This window comes from Buteo buteo, chromosome 3 (genome assembly GCF_964188355.1).
Source record: "Buteo buteo chromosome 3, bButBut1.hap1.1, whole genome shotgun sequence".
Lineage (NCBI taxonomy): Eukaryota > Metazoa > Chordata > Aves > Accipitriformes > Accipitridae > Buteo > Buteo buteo.
Window position 1 is genome coordinate 288,564 of NC_134173.1, and position 19,404 is coordinate 307,967.

Below are 19,404 nucleotides of genomic sequence, written 5' to 3' on the forward strand. Positions count from 1 at the left end.
AGTTTAATGGAGGAAACATCAATACCGTTTTGTAACATCTACAGTAAAATGGTATAAATTAGATGTTCCCTTAGGGAATATAGTATAGTATGTATAATTATATATAAAATGGCTTTAAATGAGGGAGAGATCATGAAAACATGTCCAGAGGAGACATAACTCATTAATCAAAACATCATTGTAGTATTTTGGCCAGATGAGATTTGAAACATAGACGAATCAATAAAAGAATGCAGCAAAACTTCTTCCCTCAATATCTTCTAGATATTAACAATAATTTTTTTCAGATATTCTCAAAATGTATTTGTTGTCTCTGTACATGTGTGTGCTATATTACTGATGGAAGAATGGTCTCAAAAGTTTCTAGTATTCTATTATGGAAGCTGAATCTTGAAAATCACATACCTGTATTTGATACCTAGGTGCTTACCAGCTCATTCATTTAGGGAACCCAAGTTATGCATTGTGAATTAAATTGAGTGATTTTCAGGAAACGGTGTGCTTTGACTTTTCAGTCCAGATTAAGAACCCTTAGTTGTCAAACACCAGCTAAACAGAACAGAGCTGTGGTCTCATTACTGATATGCTGTAAACAAACTAACAAATCCATCAAATTGTTACTAATTACTCATCTCTACAAATGAATGACTTCAAGCAGATACAAGTACAGTGATAGTGCACGCATTTAATTTCTAATTAGTAAGACATTGTTGTGCCAGGGTGGAGGAAGGAGAAATTATTTTATTCTGTTTATACTATTTGCTGAAGGCCATTGGAGATTTATTTGAGATTCTTTCAAAGGCTACTTGTATAAGTAAAGGAACTTTTCTTATGAAGTGAATCTTCATGCATATCAGCAAATAAGTGCATAAGGTATAGAGATGGTTTCCTGTGTAAAAATTAAACTATTTACTTTATTTACTTGATTTTCAGAGACAATGGTTAACTTTGGGAGGGGGGAGTGAGATTGTATTAACTGTCCATACAGGCCTAAATTTTTGTTATTTTGCCACAGCTGAGGAGTGTTATGCCAAGGGGAGCATTAGGAGTTACTGCACCCCAAAGAGACTCAGATAACTTCCTGATTTGTGGTAAGATGTGTTAGCAAGCCCTCTCCCTATCTCTCTCAAGTATAGTGGCTTAGCAGTTTTCACCGTATCCCTGTCCTATTTTAAGGAAATTGTTCCTAGGAGGGTACTTAATTGCCATGCTTGTTGAGTAAAAGTACTTTAATTTGGACTGGCACATGGCTGAGGCACAGAAGACAACTCTTGTGTAGCTATCTCAGAAGGCTGGGGCGTGCATGCAGTGAATTGCAGGAACATTAAACAACTTTGACTCCTTTTTGAGATGATGGATATGGCCTGACTGATGTCCTATGTCTAAAGTGGTGCTTTAGAAGAACTGCTCACAGAATCCTGTATAATATGTAGAATGGCAGCCCATCGGCCCTAAGCTTTACAAGTCAAAGTTATTATTTATCATCTGAAGCAGTCATATCTACCCAGGATCCTGCTTTTCTGTTCAGCTGCTTTTCCATGTCCTACATTCTGTTTGGATTATAGTGGTTTGCATCATCTTCTATCCGGCAGTCAGACTAAGGGTAACTACTTTTTAGGGGTATGTACTAAGAGGCAAACAGACATTCCCGGGAATAACAGAGTTCATGGCTCTCACACACAGTGGCATTTCTGAGACTACTTATCAGGTATTTGCCTGTGGTAATAAAACCTTTGTAATGTGGCCAGAATTGTCCAATTAGTTCTGGACTAAAAAATAAATTCTGTTTTAGGGCTCTCTTCTGGCTGTTATGTGGTAATAACTTTAGGTGTATACTGACTAGGGTTACAATTTGGACTGCTGCCTTTAAAGTCAAAGGTTTTATGTACCCATTTTTGCAGCTGTCCAGAGTCCTTCCTCTTTAATTAAAGTTAGGTATGAATAATGTTTTCTGTTTTCACTATTATTCTTTTAATCCTTTTTTTTTTCCACCACTTTATTTTGTTGTATGGAAGAATGTGAAGCCCTCTGCGTGCAGCTTGCTATTATGGTCAATCGAAGTTTCAAGTGTCTTGGTTCTCCCCAGCACATTAAAACCAGGTGTTATATGTCAACATCAAACCTTCTGTAGCTACATTCAATCTGAGAGCTGGCTAGACACTTTAGTAGTGCCAAGGCATAAATACTTATGACTGCTAAGCACATCTTTCTTTTCCTGCCATCACTGAAGTTAAAAAAGAGCCAATTAGGATATCTTAGCAGGCTAAATTGACATATGGCATTGCTAAAATGCTTTGTAGTCTGCACTGGTAATTGAAAGAGACAGATCTGTATCTAAAATGAAGCACTTCTGCACTCAACCTGAGAAATATGTTGTGAGAATTCAACATGTTGAGATGAAATACACTTTGGTTCCTTGTGAGGATTTCTTGTAACAGGAAGAAGCGATTTTAACAGATCAGCAGCCAGTAAGGCAATGTATTTTGAACCATCTCTGCTTCCTACCAAATTCACTGGCAATTGCAGGTATTTATGCTATGTGTTCTGCGTCCTTTTCCTGGTGTGCACAAGTCTCTCTTCTGCTTGAACTCTGCTCATGAGTTAATTTAATATCTGTTAATAAGGATGTTTGTTCAGAGGATGGGCTCAAACCACCGCAATGGAAACAGCATCAGAAGCTGAGGGGAAAGTTGCTGCAACTGACAGCTAGAACATTTACATTCAGTAATAAGTAGGATTTTTATGACACTCAGTCAGCTGTGTAAAATGATACAGCTCGTTTACAAGCAGCAAAGCTACACTGCTTTGTACTAGGTCAGCATTTAGCACTCTTAGGTGCAGATATATTTGACAATGTAAGCAAGCTCTACAGAAATGTTTTGGAATTGCTGTCTGCTGTGGTTATAGGTCAGAAGTTATCTGTGTCTCTGATAACTTCTTGTCCCTTGAGGGCGCTTTTGGCTTTCTGTCCTTCCCTTTGGGTAGAACTGTAGGCCCTTGTTTTGCAGCTACATTAGCATGATGGGCCTGATTCACATTTACTTTAATAAGCTCTCTCCTTCCAAGTTTTTTTTCATCGAGACAAGCTTTCAGCTAGAGAACTTACAAACTGGATGGTGAAAAAAATTGAGGTCTGCATCTATATTTCTGATTGTTCTGTGTGATCATAGCCTTCTTTTCACGTTTGCGTATCTTTCAGAGGGAGTTGCCTCAATTTCTGGAGGCATGAGAAGTCAATTGTTCTTCAGCAGTTTCTGCTTCTTTTATATCTAGCTTTTTGTCTTTGCCATCCCGTCTCTTATTCCCAAATTTCATAACATAGAGTGGCCTGTTGTCCCACTAGCTAGAGGACTTCAGCAGAAGTGCAGGCAGCCGTTAACTCCTTTTGCAGTAAGAGAGACAGATGCCTGTAGAGGGCAATGCAGACCTTGGACAGGCAAAACTGCTTTTTGAAGATGTGCGTGTCCCCTAATAAGGAAGAATGGTACTACTTAAACACTTCAGTTGAGTGCATAAAGTTAGCTTGGATAAATGTGGGTCTCGCCTTTTTGTTTCAGATCCTCAAGTGAGTATGTGTCTCTGTCTTCTCAGCTTGACCTTGAGAGGGCAAAATCAGACATTCCAGAAAGGCTAGCTTCGCTTTTATCTTCTCAGTGCCTTTGTCGTTGTTTTGACGCTGCAGATGTTTCCTTTAGCAGCATCTTTTCATAAGGAAGCAAGACATCATAAGTATACTTATAAGTATGCACCATATTCATGTAAGTAGGACAGTTATTTCTCAATTTGTTGCACTGTCTCTGTAGATACACCTCTTTCAGATCACAGTAAGCAAATCAATGCAAAAGAATAAACTATATGACATACTGGAAGTGTCTTCACATTAACTCTGAAGATATCAAGAAATTCACAGATCAGCCATTCAAGAATCAAGACTGTATGTGTGCCTCTTAAATTCTCCAAAGCAAGGTCATGATAAGAATGTTTGGTAGTCATATTCCTAGCAATTATTTGTTTAAAATCATTGTAACTTTAAAAAAAGCACACCTTCTCTATGTTAAGAATATTTTGTAGTGTTGGCAGGTTTGTGTTCCTTGTATTACCATGACAGTTCTTTAATGTATGTCAGTGGCATTCGTGTGGGATAATATACGCACTGGCTACCAATATTGCTGAGGTTTTCCATAGAAACTGCGTAGCTGAAGCTGCACTAAGATTTTCCATTTAAGGCAGGACTAAAATCCCTTTAACACCTAGTTTATTGATTGATTTAGTGTCCAAATTTTGCATACTTATTGTTCAGGAGCGTATTGAATTTTTCTAAAACTTTAGAACCCTTTATTAGGGAAAAACAATATTCTTCACTAGCTTTATCAAAGGATTTAATTAAAATCATGCAGTTGTCTGAATTTGCTCTGACTGCCTAATTCATTTTCTTGGCTTCTGGGAGCAAAGCCACGGTAGAGAGCACAGTCTTAAAACCTCATATACACACAGCTGTTAGGTTTTTGGTTTGGGGGTTGGTTTTTGGTTTTGTTTTGTTTTTTTTCATGGTTTGTTTTTTTTTTTTTTTTAATTAACTATACAGTAAAGACATTTTCATGCTTGCTTTGGAAAAATTTTGATAAGTGCTGGCGAGAAGCCAAAGACTGTCCCTGCACTTCTATCATTTTGTTGCTTACTCTAGCTTCCAAACTTCCCTCCAATACTTGCCGATACAGTGTTCCATCATAAACCTCAGGCTATCACACACTTAATAAATAAAGTAATTGTTAGGAGATTAAGAAACTCAGTACCCCTGTGTAATTCGTGTTCTGAACTTATTTGACAATAATTTCCAGATATGCTACCATGTACCTTATGGAGGATTTCTGCATCTACATGAGATGGGAAAGGAGAAGAGAAGCAGGATTCTTTTACTTATTACTCCAAAGAAAACCATTCAAATAATTTAAGCTTTAAATTATTTTAATCTTTTAATTTTCTCACTTTCCACTCCACCTGTGAACATCCTGAAAAACTTCCAGGAGTTGAAAAACTATTGAGTTTCTCCTTCCTTCCCATTTTCCTTCCCTCCCTATGTTTTAATAGCCTTGTCATTCTTGCTGCCATACAGAGGAAAACATTGCTCCTTCTAAAGCGATAGACTGTAAAGTTTTTCTAAATACACTGTTAGGAAGCACCTACTGGCAGAAGAACACTTTCCTTAACAGCCACCTCTACTGATACAGTCACTAGTCAGTTCTATTTTTCAGTGTATTTCTGCAATTAGCACTGTCTAATGTGTTTGTCCCTGGCACTAGCTCACAGTAAAAACTCCATCACGTTATATTTTGTTTAACAAAACTCTTCCATGAAGCTATGTAAGTGAAGGAAAGCATAAGCAAAACTGATTTTGCTGCATCTGATTTAATCTAAATTACTTGTACCATAAAAATTGGTTTTCGATGGTGCTTTTGTGTGCTATGTGTGTGAATGAATTATGCTAGTAATATACATATTTACATTAACAGGCAAGAACGGTACTAAAATTAATGGAGACCATAGTTGTAGATTTTTGTGGTTTTTCTGTTTGTTTTTTTTTTTTAAATTTGCTCTTATTTATAAGCAGCTCTGGATATCCTTTAGTGTGTTTTCAATTTGTTTCTACAAATCAAATGGAACAAGCATTTTAAAATCAAGTACAAGTGGCCGGATCTAGCTTTGAAGATTGGAAGGAGGAAAGAAATCTAAACACTGTATGAACACTTAAACCAAAGAAAACTTTCATACAGCTTTTTTTTTATGATAGAATGAGTCCTGTTTTGTAAGAAATAACATTAGGAGCACATTTTGATATTACATGCGATTACATTAGCGTGTCTCAAGAATTTTTTTCCTCTTTTAAATGTAGCTATGTCCACTAAAATGATTTTTTTTTTTCTTCTCTTCCTGGCAATTCTGTTTGTCTTGATGGAAATCCTCAGAATTATTTTATTTGCTTTTCCTTTAGTACCATTCCAGCCTGTAAAGTCTAGATTATAATCAACTTTTTGATGCATGTGTGATGAAGGCTTAATGGGTCTTCCTTGGAGCCCTGTTAATTTTGCTTTTCTGCTGTGGTGGTGTCCTGGTTTCAGCTGGGATAGAGTTAACTGTCTTCCTAGTAGCTGGTACAGTGCTATGTTTTGAGTTCAGTATGCAAAGAATGTTGATAACACTGATGTTTTCAGTTGTTGCTCAGTAGTGTTTGTACCAAGTCAAGGATTTTTCAGCTTCTCAAGCCCAGCCAGCAAGAAAGCTGGAGGGGCACAAGAAGTTGGCACAGGACACAGCCAGGGCACCTGACCTAAACTGGCCAACGGTGTATTCCATACCATGGGACGTCCCATCTAGTATAGAAACTGGGAAGTGGGGGCGGGGAATCGCTGCTCAGGGACTAGCTGGGTGTCGGTCGGCGGGTGGTGAGCAATTGCCCTGCGCATCATTTGTACATTCCAATCCTTTTATTACTACTGTTGTCATTTTATTAGTGTTATCATTATTATTATTAGTTTCTTCTTTTCTGTTCTATTAAACCGTTCTTATCTGAACCCATGAGTTTTACTTCTTTTTCCCGATTTTCTCCCCCATCCCACTGGATGGGGGGGAGTGAGTGAACGTCTGCGTGGTGCTTAGTTGCTGGCTGGGGTTAAACCACGACAGGTGGGAAGTTTCAAGGATTCAGCTTTCCCTCTCACTACACTTTCAGCCCTTGGCAGATGTGAAAGACAGTAATCTTGGACTAAATACAGCTTTGTCAGATGGTGGTACAAAATTCTGCAATGAAGGGTATGGGTGAGCTCCAGGAAGATGCTAATGTGAAACATAAAAGCTTCATAGGCATATAAAAAGTGATGCTGCTTCTAATGTGTGAGACTTGATTGAATTTTCCAGCTCTTGTGTGAGCCTGTTAGAAAATGCTCATCCAAAAATGTCTTCTCACTACAAATGTAGGTGTTCGGGTTTCCGATCCCAGCTGTTGAACCCTGACTATATTTATCTATGTTTAAACAGATTTAAAGTACCTGCAAATGTTTCTCAGTAGAATAGTAAGTGTTGGACTTCTTTAGAAAGGCCTTTTGTTGCAGGTGGCAAATCTCTGAATAATGCCAAGAAAGGTTTTAGCTGGAAACAAAGAACTGAAGGGCAATTTTGAAAAAGTCAGCATCTTAGTTCTAGATGTAGTTTGTATGAGATAGATGTGTTAGCAGTTGTGCCCCTTAAAACCTAATTTAGAAGACTCCTGCCAACTGAGTCACTTACTCTAAATTGTGAATGGATTACATTTAAATGCTCTCTCCAGTATTCTCCATGATACTTAATGTTGTTTTTTTTTTTAAAAAGCATTTCCATGTTAGATATAGCTGGCCAATCCTCTGGGAACAACATTTTGAATACTATCCTTCGTTCTAGGGCCATCTGGACAGACTTCTCATAGCTGAAAAGCCTGTACCAATTTTTCAAGTGCTGGACGCACATCAAGTCTCTGCTCAAATTTTATCAGCAAGCCATCTGATTACCCAACAACTAATCCATTTGTTATAGCAGAGTTAGAATGGAAAATGTGTTAGCAAGTTATTTACACTTTACCTTTTTTTTTTTTTAAAGGTTGACTGAGAATATTTTCTTGCTTTTCTCAAACTCACATATGTAGATTTCTTAAATGGAAAAGAGAGGATTAAGTTTAAAGATCTCATCAATATTTCAGCCTTCAGTGGAGACAGTGTTACCTTACAAACAGATATACTAGCAGTAAGTTTCTTACATGCTATAAAATATAGAAGTGAATATTATTTTTATTCCTGTTGACTAGAAAACAAATTCCTTTTGTACACGAAAAATGTATTAAGGCAGTGGATGTGTATTCATGTAATATAGCTATTAGTTTATCTTCCCAGAGAAAAGCTTGAAGAAAAGAGTTCTTACAATTTTAAAAACACACAGATTGAGAGTTCAGAAATGAGCAATATCTTTGCACTCTTATAAAACTTTGTACAATACTAATTCAGCCCTACTGTGGATGTGCATTACAAGGCATTTTTTTGTCATTTTATACTATGTTTTCCACAGGACACTGCGTTGTATCTGTGTACCTGTTCATTCAATGAGCAGCAGCTAATTAAGATTTCACATTCTTCTCTTTCCCTAGTATGTGATCTGTGTACTGTTTTACATTTTTCACACCTGTCTCTAAATACCATATTACCAGCATTCACTGGAGCAGGGCTTCATAAATATCAGCATCTGTGTTTTCCACAGTACTACTGGAAAACAGGATTTGAAATAATTATTCCCATTTTGTAGAGGAGTAACTGAAGCATGATGCTAAAGTTAAATGGGTTTGCATAGTCAATCTGAGCAGTTTATAGCTAAAAATTTTCCATTTATTTAACATTGCATTCAAAGTACAATGCCTGTTAACTTCAGCTGTAGCTGTGGATGTTTCTGAAAGTACTAGGAATTCCTTCTGCAAATTGGAGCCCTAGGTCTCAAGGTGGGCCCTTAACAAGATAGGAAAGCAGTAGTGAAAAATGGTCTGAGTTACCACAGATCACACAGGTGTACTGGGGTGGAAGGGTAGGATTCAGTCCCCCAGGGCTGTACCAGAACCATGAAGCACTTTCTTTCCTTTCCTCATCAGCTTGCTATCTTATTTGCAACATTTTCTAGATATTGCAGTAAATAAAGCCACTTGTCTGAGCATGTACCTCCAGTACATCCTGTAAGGCATTCATGATAGGGATTTCATGAAGAGATGCTATGTCATGATGTAATTAAAACTTATTACATAATGCAAATATACCAGTGGTTTAAATTCTAGTTTCACAGCTGGTCTCCATTCTAGCACTTTTTAACTTGAAAATTTGACCTTGAAGTGTTGATAAGGTCCTTCTAATAGACATTTTAGTGTGTAAAATCCTGATTATTACTTCTTTTTAAAATTCACTTAAAAACCCAGTACTCCAGAAACCAGTGATAGCAACACAATGATAATGTTGCTTCCTCCTGCTTTTTTCACTGTTGAGGCCCAGAAGGTACTTTGAGGTAACAGTTTTGGTTCTTTGTGGGCTACGCCATCAGCCTCGCACAGAATTATATTGCTGCTGTTCCTGTTTTTCTGGAAATGTAATATATAAATAGTACTAGAGTAACAGATGTCTGATACTTGCCTGTATGTGCAAACATACAAGCTGGTATAATGACAGATCTGTGTGTGCACATGTATAAACAATTAACAAGATTTTCTGAGGCTTTTACCACATATTTGGAAATCATGCCTGAGTACTTGAATGCCCACGTTCAGGGAGCAAGGCAAAGGTGTACCCTGCATTGCTCATAACCTCAGGCTGTCACTGTTATGGCAATGATATTACTGAATATAGAAATTAACTTTAGATGGCTTGATATGAGAGCCTGGAATGTCTGTGAACAAATAGTATATGTACAATATACTTGAACAAGTGTTATTGTTGTTTTAATAACTGTTTTCATGTTTCTATTGTTACCCTGGAAAAATCATAATAAATTAAAAAATGATGAAACAAAATCTATGAATAGTGTATGGAAGACAGATTGTATAATTTATTTGTTGTGTCTGTTTGTTTGCACCTAATCAAGTTTATCTGTTCAGCAACACTGATGTTGTTCTGAATAATTGCAGGAGGAATTCACATTTGGAAGTGATAGTATATTTGCATTTGTTTTTAGCATTTGTTTTAAAAAGCAAAGCAACTCTTTTGAATTTAATAACCTTTTTCATTCTTAGATATTGTCCTTACCTGCCACTTAATGGATGAAATAAATTTGTGTGATTTAAAATTCTCTTAAACTGTGATGTATTTGTTTTAATAATTTTATTTCAATTTTTGTTTCTTTTTTCAACATTTTTCAAAGTCTTTTGTTTTCAACATTGTTTAAGTTTTCTTCTCTTTGTAAATTGTACTTGTGTCTAGGGCTATAAGGGGAATGACCTGAATCTGTATCCTGTGCTTCAGCAATCATACTGGAATAACTAAGTTAGCTTGTCTAGATGAGGCCTATTCACTTAGGGAAAGTAGAACCACATCTATCTGCAAATGAATGTAAACCAAAGCAGAAGGGTAAACAGCACAGTAACAAATTATTCCCCGTCTTTGATTTGTGGCATATGTTCTAAAAGGTGTGGTTCCTTGCAGACATTAAGCGCCAGTATTCTCGTTATTATTTTTTATTTTGTTATCCAGTAATGTCATTTTGAAGGAATCTTTTGATCAATCGTACTAGTGCATACATAAAATATGTACATTCTATTTCCACCAACAAACTTTCTGGGAGCTGTAATTTTTTGATGTGTATGTATAGCACAACATTCTCCGAGAAATATAATCTTTGATTAGTGGAAAAAAAAGCATATGGATTATCAGATGCTTTTCTTATTCATCAAGGTTTAGGAAATAGGGCCATGCTCTTGATTTCCTGAGGTTACATTCAGCAATTTTGACTGAGGGAGAGCAGAGATGGTGAATGGGCTTTGAGAAGAGTGTAATTCAATGAACTGGTCATTCCAGACCGTGCTGTAAGTTAAAACAGTGGTTTCTGCATTTGGTTTTGTTCATTTGCGGCCAAGCAAACTCTTAAGGGTTTTAAATGAAAATACAGATTTTGGTTGGGTTTTTTTTGTTTTTGGTTCTTTGGGTTTTTTTGTTTTTTGTTTTTTTTTTTGTTAAAGCAAATGGAAGTCTGCTGATAATGGACTTCCTTTTTCAGCCTTCACAGATAACAGGTTTTCATGGGTCAAGCTTCAGTAAACACTTGGTTAGTACCTCTAGGGACCCCTTGTGACCACCCAAGTGTAGGCTCAGCTGTGTGGCCACAAGGCATTGCATTTCAACAACTTCTTGTCCCCATTCAAATCTGTGAACCAGGACCTCTGAGGAATGGGCAGAAGGAAACATTGAGAAGTTACTGTTACTTGATCTGCCCCGAGTGGCAACTCCTCTACTTGGTATTTATGAGAATTTTCAGCCTTTGGACAACTAAATCCACTTCCATTCCCATTGCAAGGCTGGAAGGAGCACCAGGAAAACAGCCAGGGGACTTCCTCATCAGTATAGATCAGGCTACACTTTATTCTAGTGTGTGAGTGCAGCTTGTATAGACACGTATCTGAAGTAGTTTTATATTATCTGTCTTTGTACTGCTGACAGTGTAGCTGTGGAACTGTATCACAGACTGCAAAACCCATCTGAGAACTGAGGAACCATTTGGGTGATTAGCCCAGGCTGACACCCTCTTTGTGATATTTATGCTGAAACAACTGTGAGGTTGATCAAAGACCCGTCTAGCCCAGTATCCTCTCTCTGACAATGGCCAGGAGGGAAAAGTACAGGAACAAGGTAAGCACATTAAGTTAACTTTTCCACGTTATTCAACCACCCGACAGCAGTTTGTTGCTTAGAGGCTTCCAAAGACAGAGGTGGTCTTAGTGGATTATTTTCTTTTCTCCTCATAGATTTCTCTAATCTCTTACTCAACTCATGTCACGTTCTGGCATTCAGCGCATCCTGTGCCAATGAGTTGTACGGTTTCCCTATGTGCTGTAAGGAAAATTACTTCTTCTTACTGATTTTGCATTGCCTGCCTTATAATTTAAGTTGATGCCCCCTGTTCTTGCACGAGAAGCATAGGAGAGTGAAGAATCATTCCTTAGTTACCTTCCTTAGGCCAGTCACGATTCTGGGCTCTGTAAAAAAACCCTTTTCATCACCTCATCATCTTTCTTCAATGCTGAAAAGTTTTCGCTTATTTAGTAATTCCTGATATGGAAATTGTTCCATTCCTTCTTGCCATTTTATGTTCCTTTTGTTCCCTTGTTATTTGAGCTGCTCAGGTAGCTTGAGGACCTATGTAATTAAAGGTGGGGAGTTCTTGGATGCATTTGGTAGTCCTTGCTAAACTCATACTTCTGCAACTGATGCTGTTGTTAATACTCAAGTTAATTAGTTTACAATCAGCCTGGGAATTTATACTTTAGTTTCAGTCTCATGGTGGCATTTTAGTAGGTAAAGCACTCAATAAGTAATACTCCCAGAACTGCTAATGAGGTGAAAGTCAAGTGTGAACAACTAGTTTGACGAGGGAGAAGAGGAAACATAGAGAGGAAAAATATTTTTTTGTCAGAATATGTAGGGTTTTGTGTATGCGTATACACAAATAAAAATGCAGGTGTTGAAGTAATGTGGTAGAAATTAGCAGTGGAAAATATCTTTGTTGAATAGCTTTGAAGAGATGGTGATTCTTTTGCAGCAGATGGCTGCTGAACAGGTGTGCTGGCTCAACTTACACCATTTTAATGATAATGTTTCCCTCCTTAGGTCTTGAACTATCAGGTACTAAAGGTTTGATCCTAACAGTGCTAATCAAACCAGATTGTGCTTTTCTCTGTAATTCCACTTTGGGTTTCTGAATTAATTATATTGTCTGAATCAGAGAGGAAAACAGTGGGGAAAAAAATGGCCAACTCAATTTCCATTGCCTCGGTTCGCTACTGAAAACAGCTTGTGGATTATAGCAAGGGGAAATGTTTATTGCTGATCAGCTTACTCTATATGGGGAGCTCTTGTACTAAAATGAATTATAAAATCAAGGTATAGAAGCATCCTAATTCGACTAGCCAAAAGAAAAAAAAAAGTAAAGCTTTTTATTTGTACTGTGCTGGTGTTTTTGCCATTTATGATTTAGAGTTAAACCGAAGTTGCACATACTTCTCTGTCTTTGCTAATCAGAATTTTGATTCATTTTCTTTGGAAACTTCATTGCATGCAACAATTTCATTTTATGAGACTGTTGAACATCTCCATAAACCAGCATTTTTCAAACTGTAGTTCAATGGTAGCTGCGTAGAGATGCCAGAAAACTGATCAGAATCAATGATCTCTTGTAAAATGTTACCTCACATTGCTGTCAACTAAATTGAACATCCTTGCTAACTATATCCATCTTTGCAACATCTTTTTTTATTGTCACATGTATTTTTTCAGGGATGATGCTATGCATTTAAAACTTTTAATTAGAGATCTAGTACATGTTAGTAAATCATTGCAAAGCAAATCAGCCAGCCACTGCTTTGGATTCCACCTTATTCTGGATCTCTTTGGTGTAACAGCACTGTTCATCTGTCAGGTCACACTGCCAAGTGAATATTTGGTACCCTGCAGCTTGTACCCAATATGATTTAATTCATATAATGTCCTTCAGGAACCAAGTTTCTTCTTACTCGATTTCAAGCAGTTCAGTGGTTGCATTTGACTGCAATAAAAAAAAAAAAACGCCAAAGACCAAAAAAGCCTACAATAATTTATTTTTAATGGGGCTTTTCATACAGTGCAACTTTTTATGCAGAACCTGCCACTGTCATACCTAAAGTGTAGCCACTATGGTTTCATTTTACAAAAAGAAATAGGATTCTTGTCTGAGAAGATTTTTGGAAATCATGTTTTGAATTTATGTGAAATTCTTAATATAATAAAATCTGCAGTCTAGAATTTTTCATTGTGGAAACTTGCCTTGCTCTGAAATCAATGATGACCTTATTGCTTTATACCAACAGAGGTTCTGATCCAACACAAAATAAAAGCTAAAGCCCTTACGTTGCTATACACCTATTATAGATGAGGAACAAGTGGTGCTTCATGTGAAGTATTTTGCTGGGAGTTACTCGCTCAGACAGTAGTTAAACTGGACATATGTCTCAGAATAGTCCTTTCTCTTTTTTATTACATTTTGATTGATATTCTGTAGACTTTTTTTTTATATTGGTAAAGGGCAGCATCATAGTGCTGTGATATGTACTTCTGCTTTGATCACATGAAAATATGCTTCACACCTGTCAGATCCAATTAACCCAGCTGCTACCCTAAATCACAAGTTGTACGCAGAAAAGACATGGGAGAGGAGGGTATTGGCACGAGGGAGTGATAGAGAGGATAGTCACTAGAAACTGAAGAACTAGAGTAGCGGATTTGGTGATGAGTAATTGTGGAGCTGGAGAGTGAAGAAGTAATGCTGAGTGAAGGATGTGGGAGTGGTGGTCAGTGGGAAGACTGAGGAAGTGGCAGGTTTCTGGGAGGATGTGGGCAGTGCAGTCCAAGCTCCCTGTCCCTCTACCAGCTCTGCCTTTCTATTGCTCACCAGCAACAGGGAACAGCAGTGGCAGAGGAGAGCTCTTCTGACTTGGCTCCTGCTGCTTTTTTCCCTACAATTAACCTAGAAGGTGAAGACATGTGAAGGAGAACATGTAGCTGCAAAGGAGGGCTGGGAGGCGAGGGACACAGCAGCAGCCCCGTGTTGCCCTGTCTTTCTTCTGAGCTCTACCCTTGCACCTTGCTCTGGGAACTAGTGCATTGTAACTTAAATTGCTTGAGCAATGTGCATAAGAATATGGTTGCCATGTCAGTGTTTATGGGTTTATTGCAACTTCCCCAACTAAATATTAGCAATGAGTAAATCTAGTAAAAAATAATGTGTTGGTTAGATTGCCTGTACTTAACTTTTATCACATGTATGTTGAGAAAGAGAAGTTCATTTCCTAACTTATTTGGAGATAGATTGTGTGGCCATAGAGCTAAAGAAAATACATTGACTTTGCAGTCTGCCTAAATAACCCTATACTTGCCTTTGCATATCTGTAAAACACGGTTGTATTCACTCTGCTGAAATCTGCATATGAATGTGCAGCTTTATTAAAAGATTTAAAAAATAGTGCTACATGCCCATTTTTCTCATTAGAAAAGTTAAAGAATCTTTCTTTTTCTTCTGTATTTGTGATTGGTAATGTTCATAGCTTTATGCTAACCATTCAAACCAATATAGCAATTAAAACATGGTTTAATTATAAGCTCAGGTACATTGGATAGTGAAACATCCTGTAGTAATTAAAATGTAAGTATAACACACATTTTTTTGTTTCTCTTTGTTATCATTAATTTAACAAATTTCTCATTGAAATTCTATTGTTCAATAGTATAATACTAAAATCACAGTGATAATACAGTAGGCATACATGATGTTATTTGACATAATTGTAGGAAAATCAATTGAAGCAAACGTTCTTCTTGTCTTCATAGTGTAGAGAAATGGATTTATGTTTCTATGTATCATTCTCAGGTTTGGAGATGGCTATTCTGTCAAGATTTGGCTTAGTAAAGAAATGAGCTTTCAAAGAATGATTTTGGACTGTCTACAACTGCATTTTCCTGGAACGCAGTTTAATGTACAGCTAAAACTCCTCATCATAGTATTTGTTCTATGGCAGGATTAAGTATGGGCTGGTAAGAACCACGTAGACATTTTTGGATATATTGACTTTTGGGGAAGAGTATGTATGAGCATCCCTTTTATTTTCCTATTAAGCAATTCTTAAGAATCTGATTTGTGATATTGGTTAAATCAACTCCAAACAGTCATTTAAGCAATGTAAGCCCTTTCTCTGAATGTGTCCTGCTTTCAGCTGGGATAGAGTTGATTGTCTTCCCAGTAGCTGGTACAGTGCTATGTTTTGAGTTCAGTATGAGAAGGATGTTGATAACACACTGATGTTTTCAGTTGTTGCTAAGTAGTGTTTAGTCTAAAGTCAAGGATTTTTCAGCTTCTCATGCCCAGCCAGCAAGAAAGCTGGAGGGGCACAAGGAGTTGGCACAGGACACAGCCAGGGCAGCTGACCCAAAGTGGCCAATGGGGTATTCCACACCATGTGACATCACGCCCAGTATATAAACTGGGGGAAGGGGGGGCGGGAGAATCGCTGCTCGAGGACTAACTGGGCATCGATCAGTGGGTGATGAGCAATTGCACTGTGCATAATTTGTACGTTCCAATCCTTTTATTGCTACTGTTGTCATTTTATTAGAGTTATCATTATCATTATTAGTTTCTTCTTTTCTGTTCTATTAAACTGTTCTTACCTCATCCTGTGAGTTTTACTTCTTTTCCCAATTCTCTCCCTCATCCCACTGGGTGGAGGGGGATTGAGTGAGCAGCTGCGTGGTGCTTAGTTGCTGGCTGGGGTTAAACCACGACAGAGTGAAAATTTCCTTTTGCTTTTATTGTTGATGAAGTTGAACTTGCCTTTGTGTTCACCCGAAGTAGGAGTGCAGTGTAGTCTCTGACAGTATTTGCTTTGATTGCTTTCAGATAAGGTCCAGAGATAAGTCTCAGTCTTTACTGAGATTCTTTTGATACGAAGCCTTACAAAAACTTATGGTTATTACATTCCAAGAAAACCTCTCAAAGGCCTTTAATTTTTTTTTTTGTTTTACTTTATCAGTGTTTATGAAAAGAATCATGTAAATACCTTAGTTATGAACCTGTCTGTGTATGTGTTAAGTGTGTGTGTGCTCAGCCTTTCCCAGACTGCATTGTAACAGCACTAGTCTGTTGGATTAAAAACCTATAACATAAGATTATCCTACATTTTATATCTTTTATGAGATTAACAAAATGTCATCTCAGAACATGCACAAAATGCGTGCTCTGAGTACGAACATTTCTTTGTGCTACCAATGTAGACAAAATATATTCTTGTTTAAAACCTCGTATTTTCCATGTTAATCTGCCATGTGATCCTACTGAAGCTAGACTGGTTATAAGAAAGTGTAACTTCATCATAACATGCATTCGTTTTTATCTGTTTTCATAATTTTTGCTTGTTTTAAGGTACAGCATCTTAACCTGCTCGAGTACCAGTCCCACAAAGTTGGGTGCTTAGCAGAGCTCTTCAGAGTCCTAGAGAATCACAGAGTTTTTCTACAAACTAAACACTACCCCATTAGCCAAACCACATTAGAGCAGGTATTTTTTTCTTTTTTTTTCCTAATTTTTCTCCTTTTTTTCTACTCCCCACCCCCCCCCCTTTTTGTCTAAACATGCTGTGTATTGTAATTATTGATGTAGTGGAATACTGTATCATTTGCTGGATTATCCAAATGTATGCGATAAACCAGCAGTTCCAGGCCATTTCACGTCTACACAGTAATTTCATGAATGCTACTGCTTTTACGCTGAAGGTGAGCACAGAAAAGCATCACCATAAGGCACATATTTGTATTGTGCACAAGCATAATCAGTGCTTAGATGCATCTATATCTGTGCGGGATGAGAAGGTAGGACTGTGAACTGCCATCTCCACAGTCCAGAAGTTGGGATCTTACCAATGTCCTTGAAAAGGCTGAACCAGTCTCTGTGAATTCCAGTAAACCATAGACTTACAGGACATTTTCCTTTGAGAGTTTTCTTTTGCAATGAGTATCATGCTGCACATTAGGGAACAGTAGAAATGCACAAGCAGGCAGAAGAGATCTCAGTACCAAAGGCTGTGAAATCCTATTTGGGCAAAAGGAAGAACAAACTGATGGCAAGGATGGGATTTCTGAGTGGTTGTGATGTGTTACACCATCTTTATATGCAACTTCTTGTTATGTATTCTACAAACTGAGAGTCGCATCTAGTCAAAATATTAATTTTCTATGATAGATGGTGTGAACTTACTCCTTTTTCCCATGTGCAAATCATTAATGAAGTATTCTGATCTGTAGTGATCTATTAACTGCTTGTAAATGGTCTATTCACTGAATGGCCAGATGTAATGTAATTTCAGCCTGTTGATTGTTCAGGCATTGTTCACTCAAGTTTACTTCCTCTCTATTATTCATGGTAATTAATCACCTCAGTCACCTACCATTCTTTCCTCTCCCTGACTAGCTGAGCATCAGTTTTAAAGAGGAGAATTGTTCTGCTGAATAACAAACATCCTTATAACGCATCCTAAGTTTGTCTGCATATGAATATGATCATTTGAATCAAGAATAGCCATCTTTCCCTTTACATTCCTTGCTGTCAAATAGTTGTGTGATTAAAAAGCAAACAAGCCTTTCTGTAGTAAGATCTGTTAAAAAAAAAAATCAAGGAGACACATTAGTTGTTGAATCATCACTCTGCAATGTTCAGAAGTATAATTTCACCTTGAAATATCTGGACCCTCATCTGTGATGGTTATTGGTGGAAACAGCAGGCTAAAGTTCCTGAAGTGTGTCATTTCAAAGCAAATTAAAACAATTGTTTCCCACTAACTTGTGCAGCAGTAAAATATAATTTTCAGACATAAGTTAGTAACTCATTTTACCATTATTTTTATAATTCATCAACCATTGTGTTAGCTGGAGAGGTGAAGAGGGATTATTTCTAGAATTTACAAAACATATCTCTAGAGGGTTTCCCTCAACATAAACTATTAAATTTTGTGTCACAAATGCTTAGGAAAGCAACTGAAAAATATCATCAGCTATTGATACCGAAATTCATGGCCTGTAAAGAAATACTCTTTAACCGTTGTTTTGGAGTTTTAGAAAGCAGGCGTTCTTTATTGCAGGTGCTGGATGCACGGGGGATAATTCCACCTAGTGTGCATACCACAGCTTCAGCACAAACAGGTTATATAGAGTGATGTAATTACATATTAATCAGATTAGTATACATATACATAAAAATTATTCTAACTGATTATCATAGTACTGCTTACATCCGATCACGCGCAATGAAGAATTCATCTGAGTTGAAGGGCTGCTTTTACGACCACTGACCCATTTGAGATTCTGTTGGCTGTCCTTGAAGTCTTTGTTCTTGTCATTGTTCTTTGATCTTGAAGCTTAATGCAATTTCAATCACACGTGGTCAATTTCAATATTATTCTTATCTAATGTACAGGAAAATCCAGTCATAAGAGCAAAGAATTGTAAAACTTATAACTACCTCTACTAGTTAATTACTTGGCTACACTTTTGTCTACTATTTCAATCATAGTGTTAGTATAAGATTTCTAATAGTTATTTACTAAATCTCACTTTTACAGTCATCTAGCAGCAAACCAGTTTTTCACAGCTGGTACAAAATATTAAAACCATAAAAATATTTAGACATACCATACAGAATGTATGGACATATGCTATCATTATGTCTCCAAAGTTTCAGTTCAAGTAATGTTAAAGTATTACTTTTTTTCATGTCTTACAGGTATTCATAAATTTTGCTATACAACAGCAAGGAGTCTCACATTTTTCACAAGAATCCCCTGTTGTTCATCGTGACCACCTGCCAGTCTAGGCTCAGAATAGGATACAGCATATATTCAGCTGCATATATGTGTGTGTATGTTTGTGTATATATACATGCATTTTACATGCAATAACTTTTCAGCTGTTAAGAATTTGTGTATAAGAAACAAATAGTAGAGGCAGAGGTCAGTTTGCATTTGTAGGCCAGAAGGAATGCTATCAATTCTCAGTAAAACAAGAAACTAGTTACATGCAGATCAAAAATCTGCCAAAAAGTAATATTTTTTAATTAACTGGAATT

At 37.1% G+C, this 19,404-nt stretch overlaps 1 protein-coding gene across 1 annotated transcript in view; it reads left to right on the plus strand.

The window, feature by feature from the left end:
• ABCA13 (ATP binding cassette subfamily A member 13) overlaps positions 1 to 19,152 on the plus strand; it is a 158,050-nt gene extending 138,898 nt beyond the window's left edge. Inside the window, 4 exon segments of the mRNA XM_075024263.1 lie at positions 2,007 to 2,100; positions 15,163 to 15,268; positions 16,711 to 16,845; positions 19,063 to 19,152. Of these exon segments, the coding sequence (XP_074880364.1) occupies positions 2,007 to 2,100; positions 15,163 to 15,268; positions 16,711 to 16,845; positions 19,063 to 19,152 (425 nt within the window).
• The last annotated feature ends 252 nt before the right edge of the window (positions 19,153 to 19,404 follow it).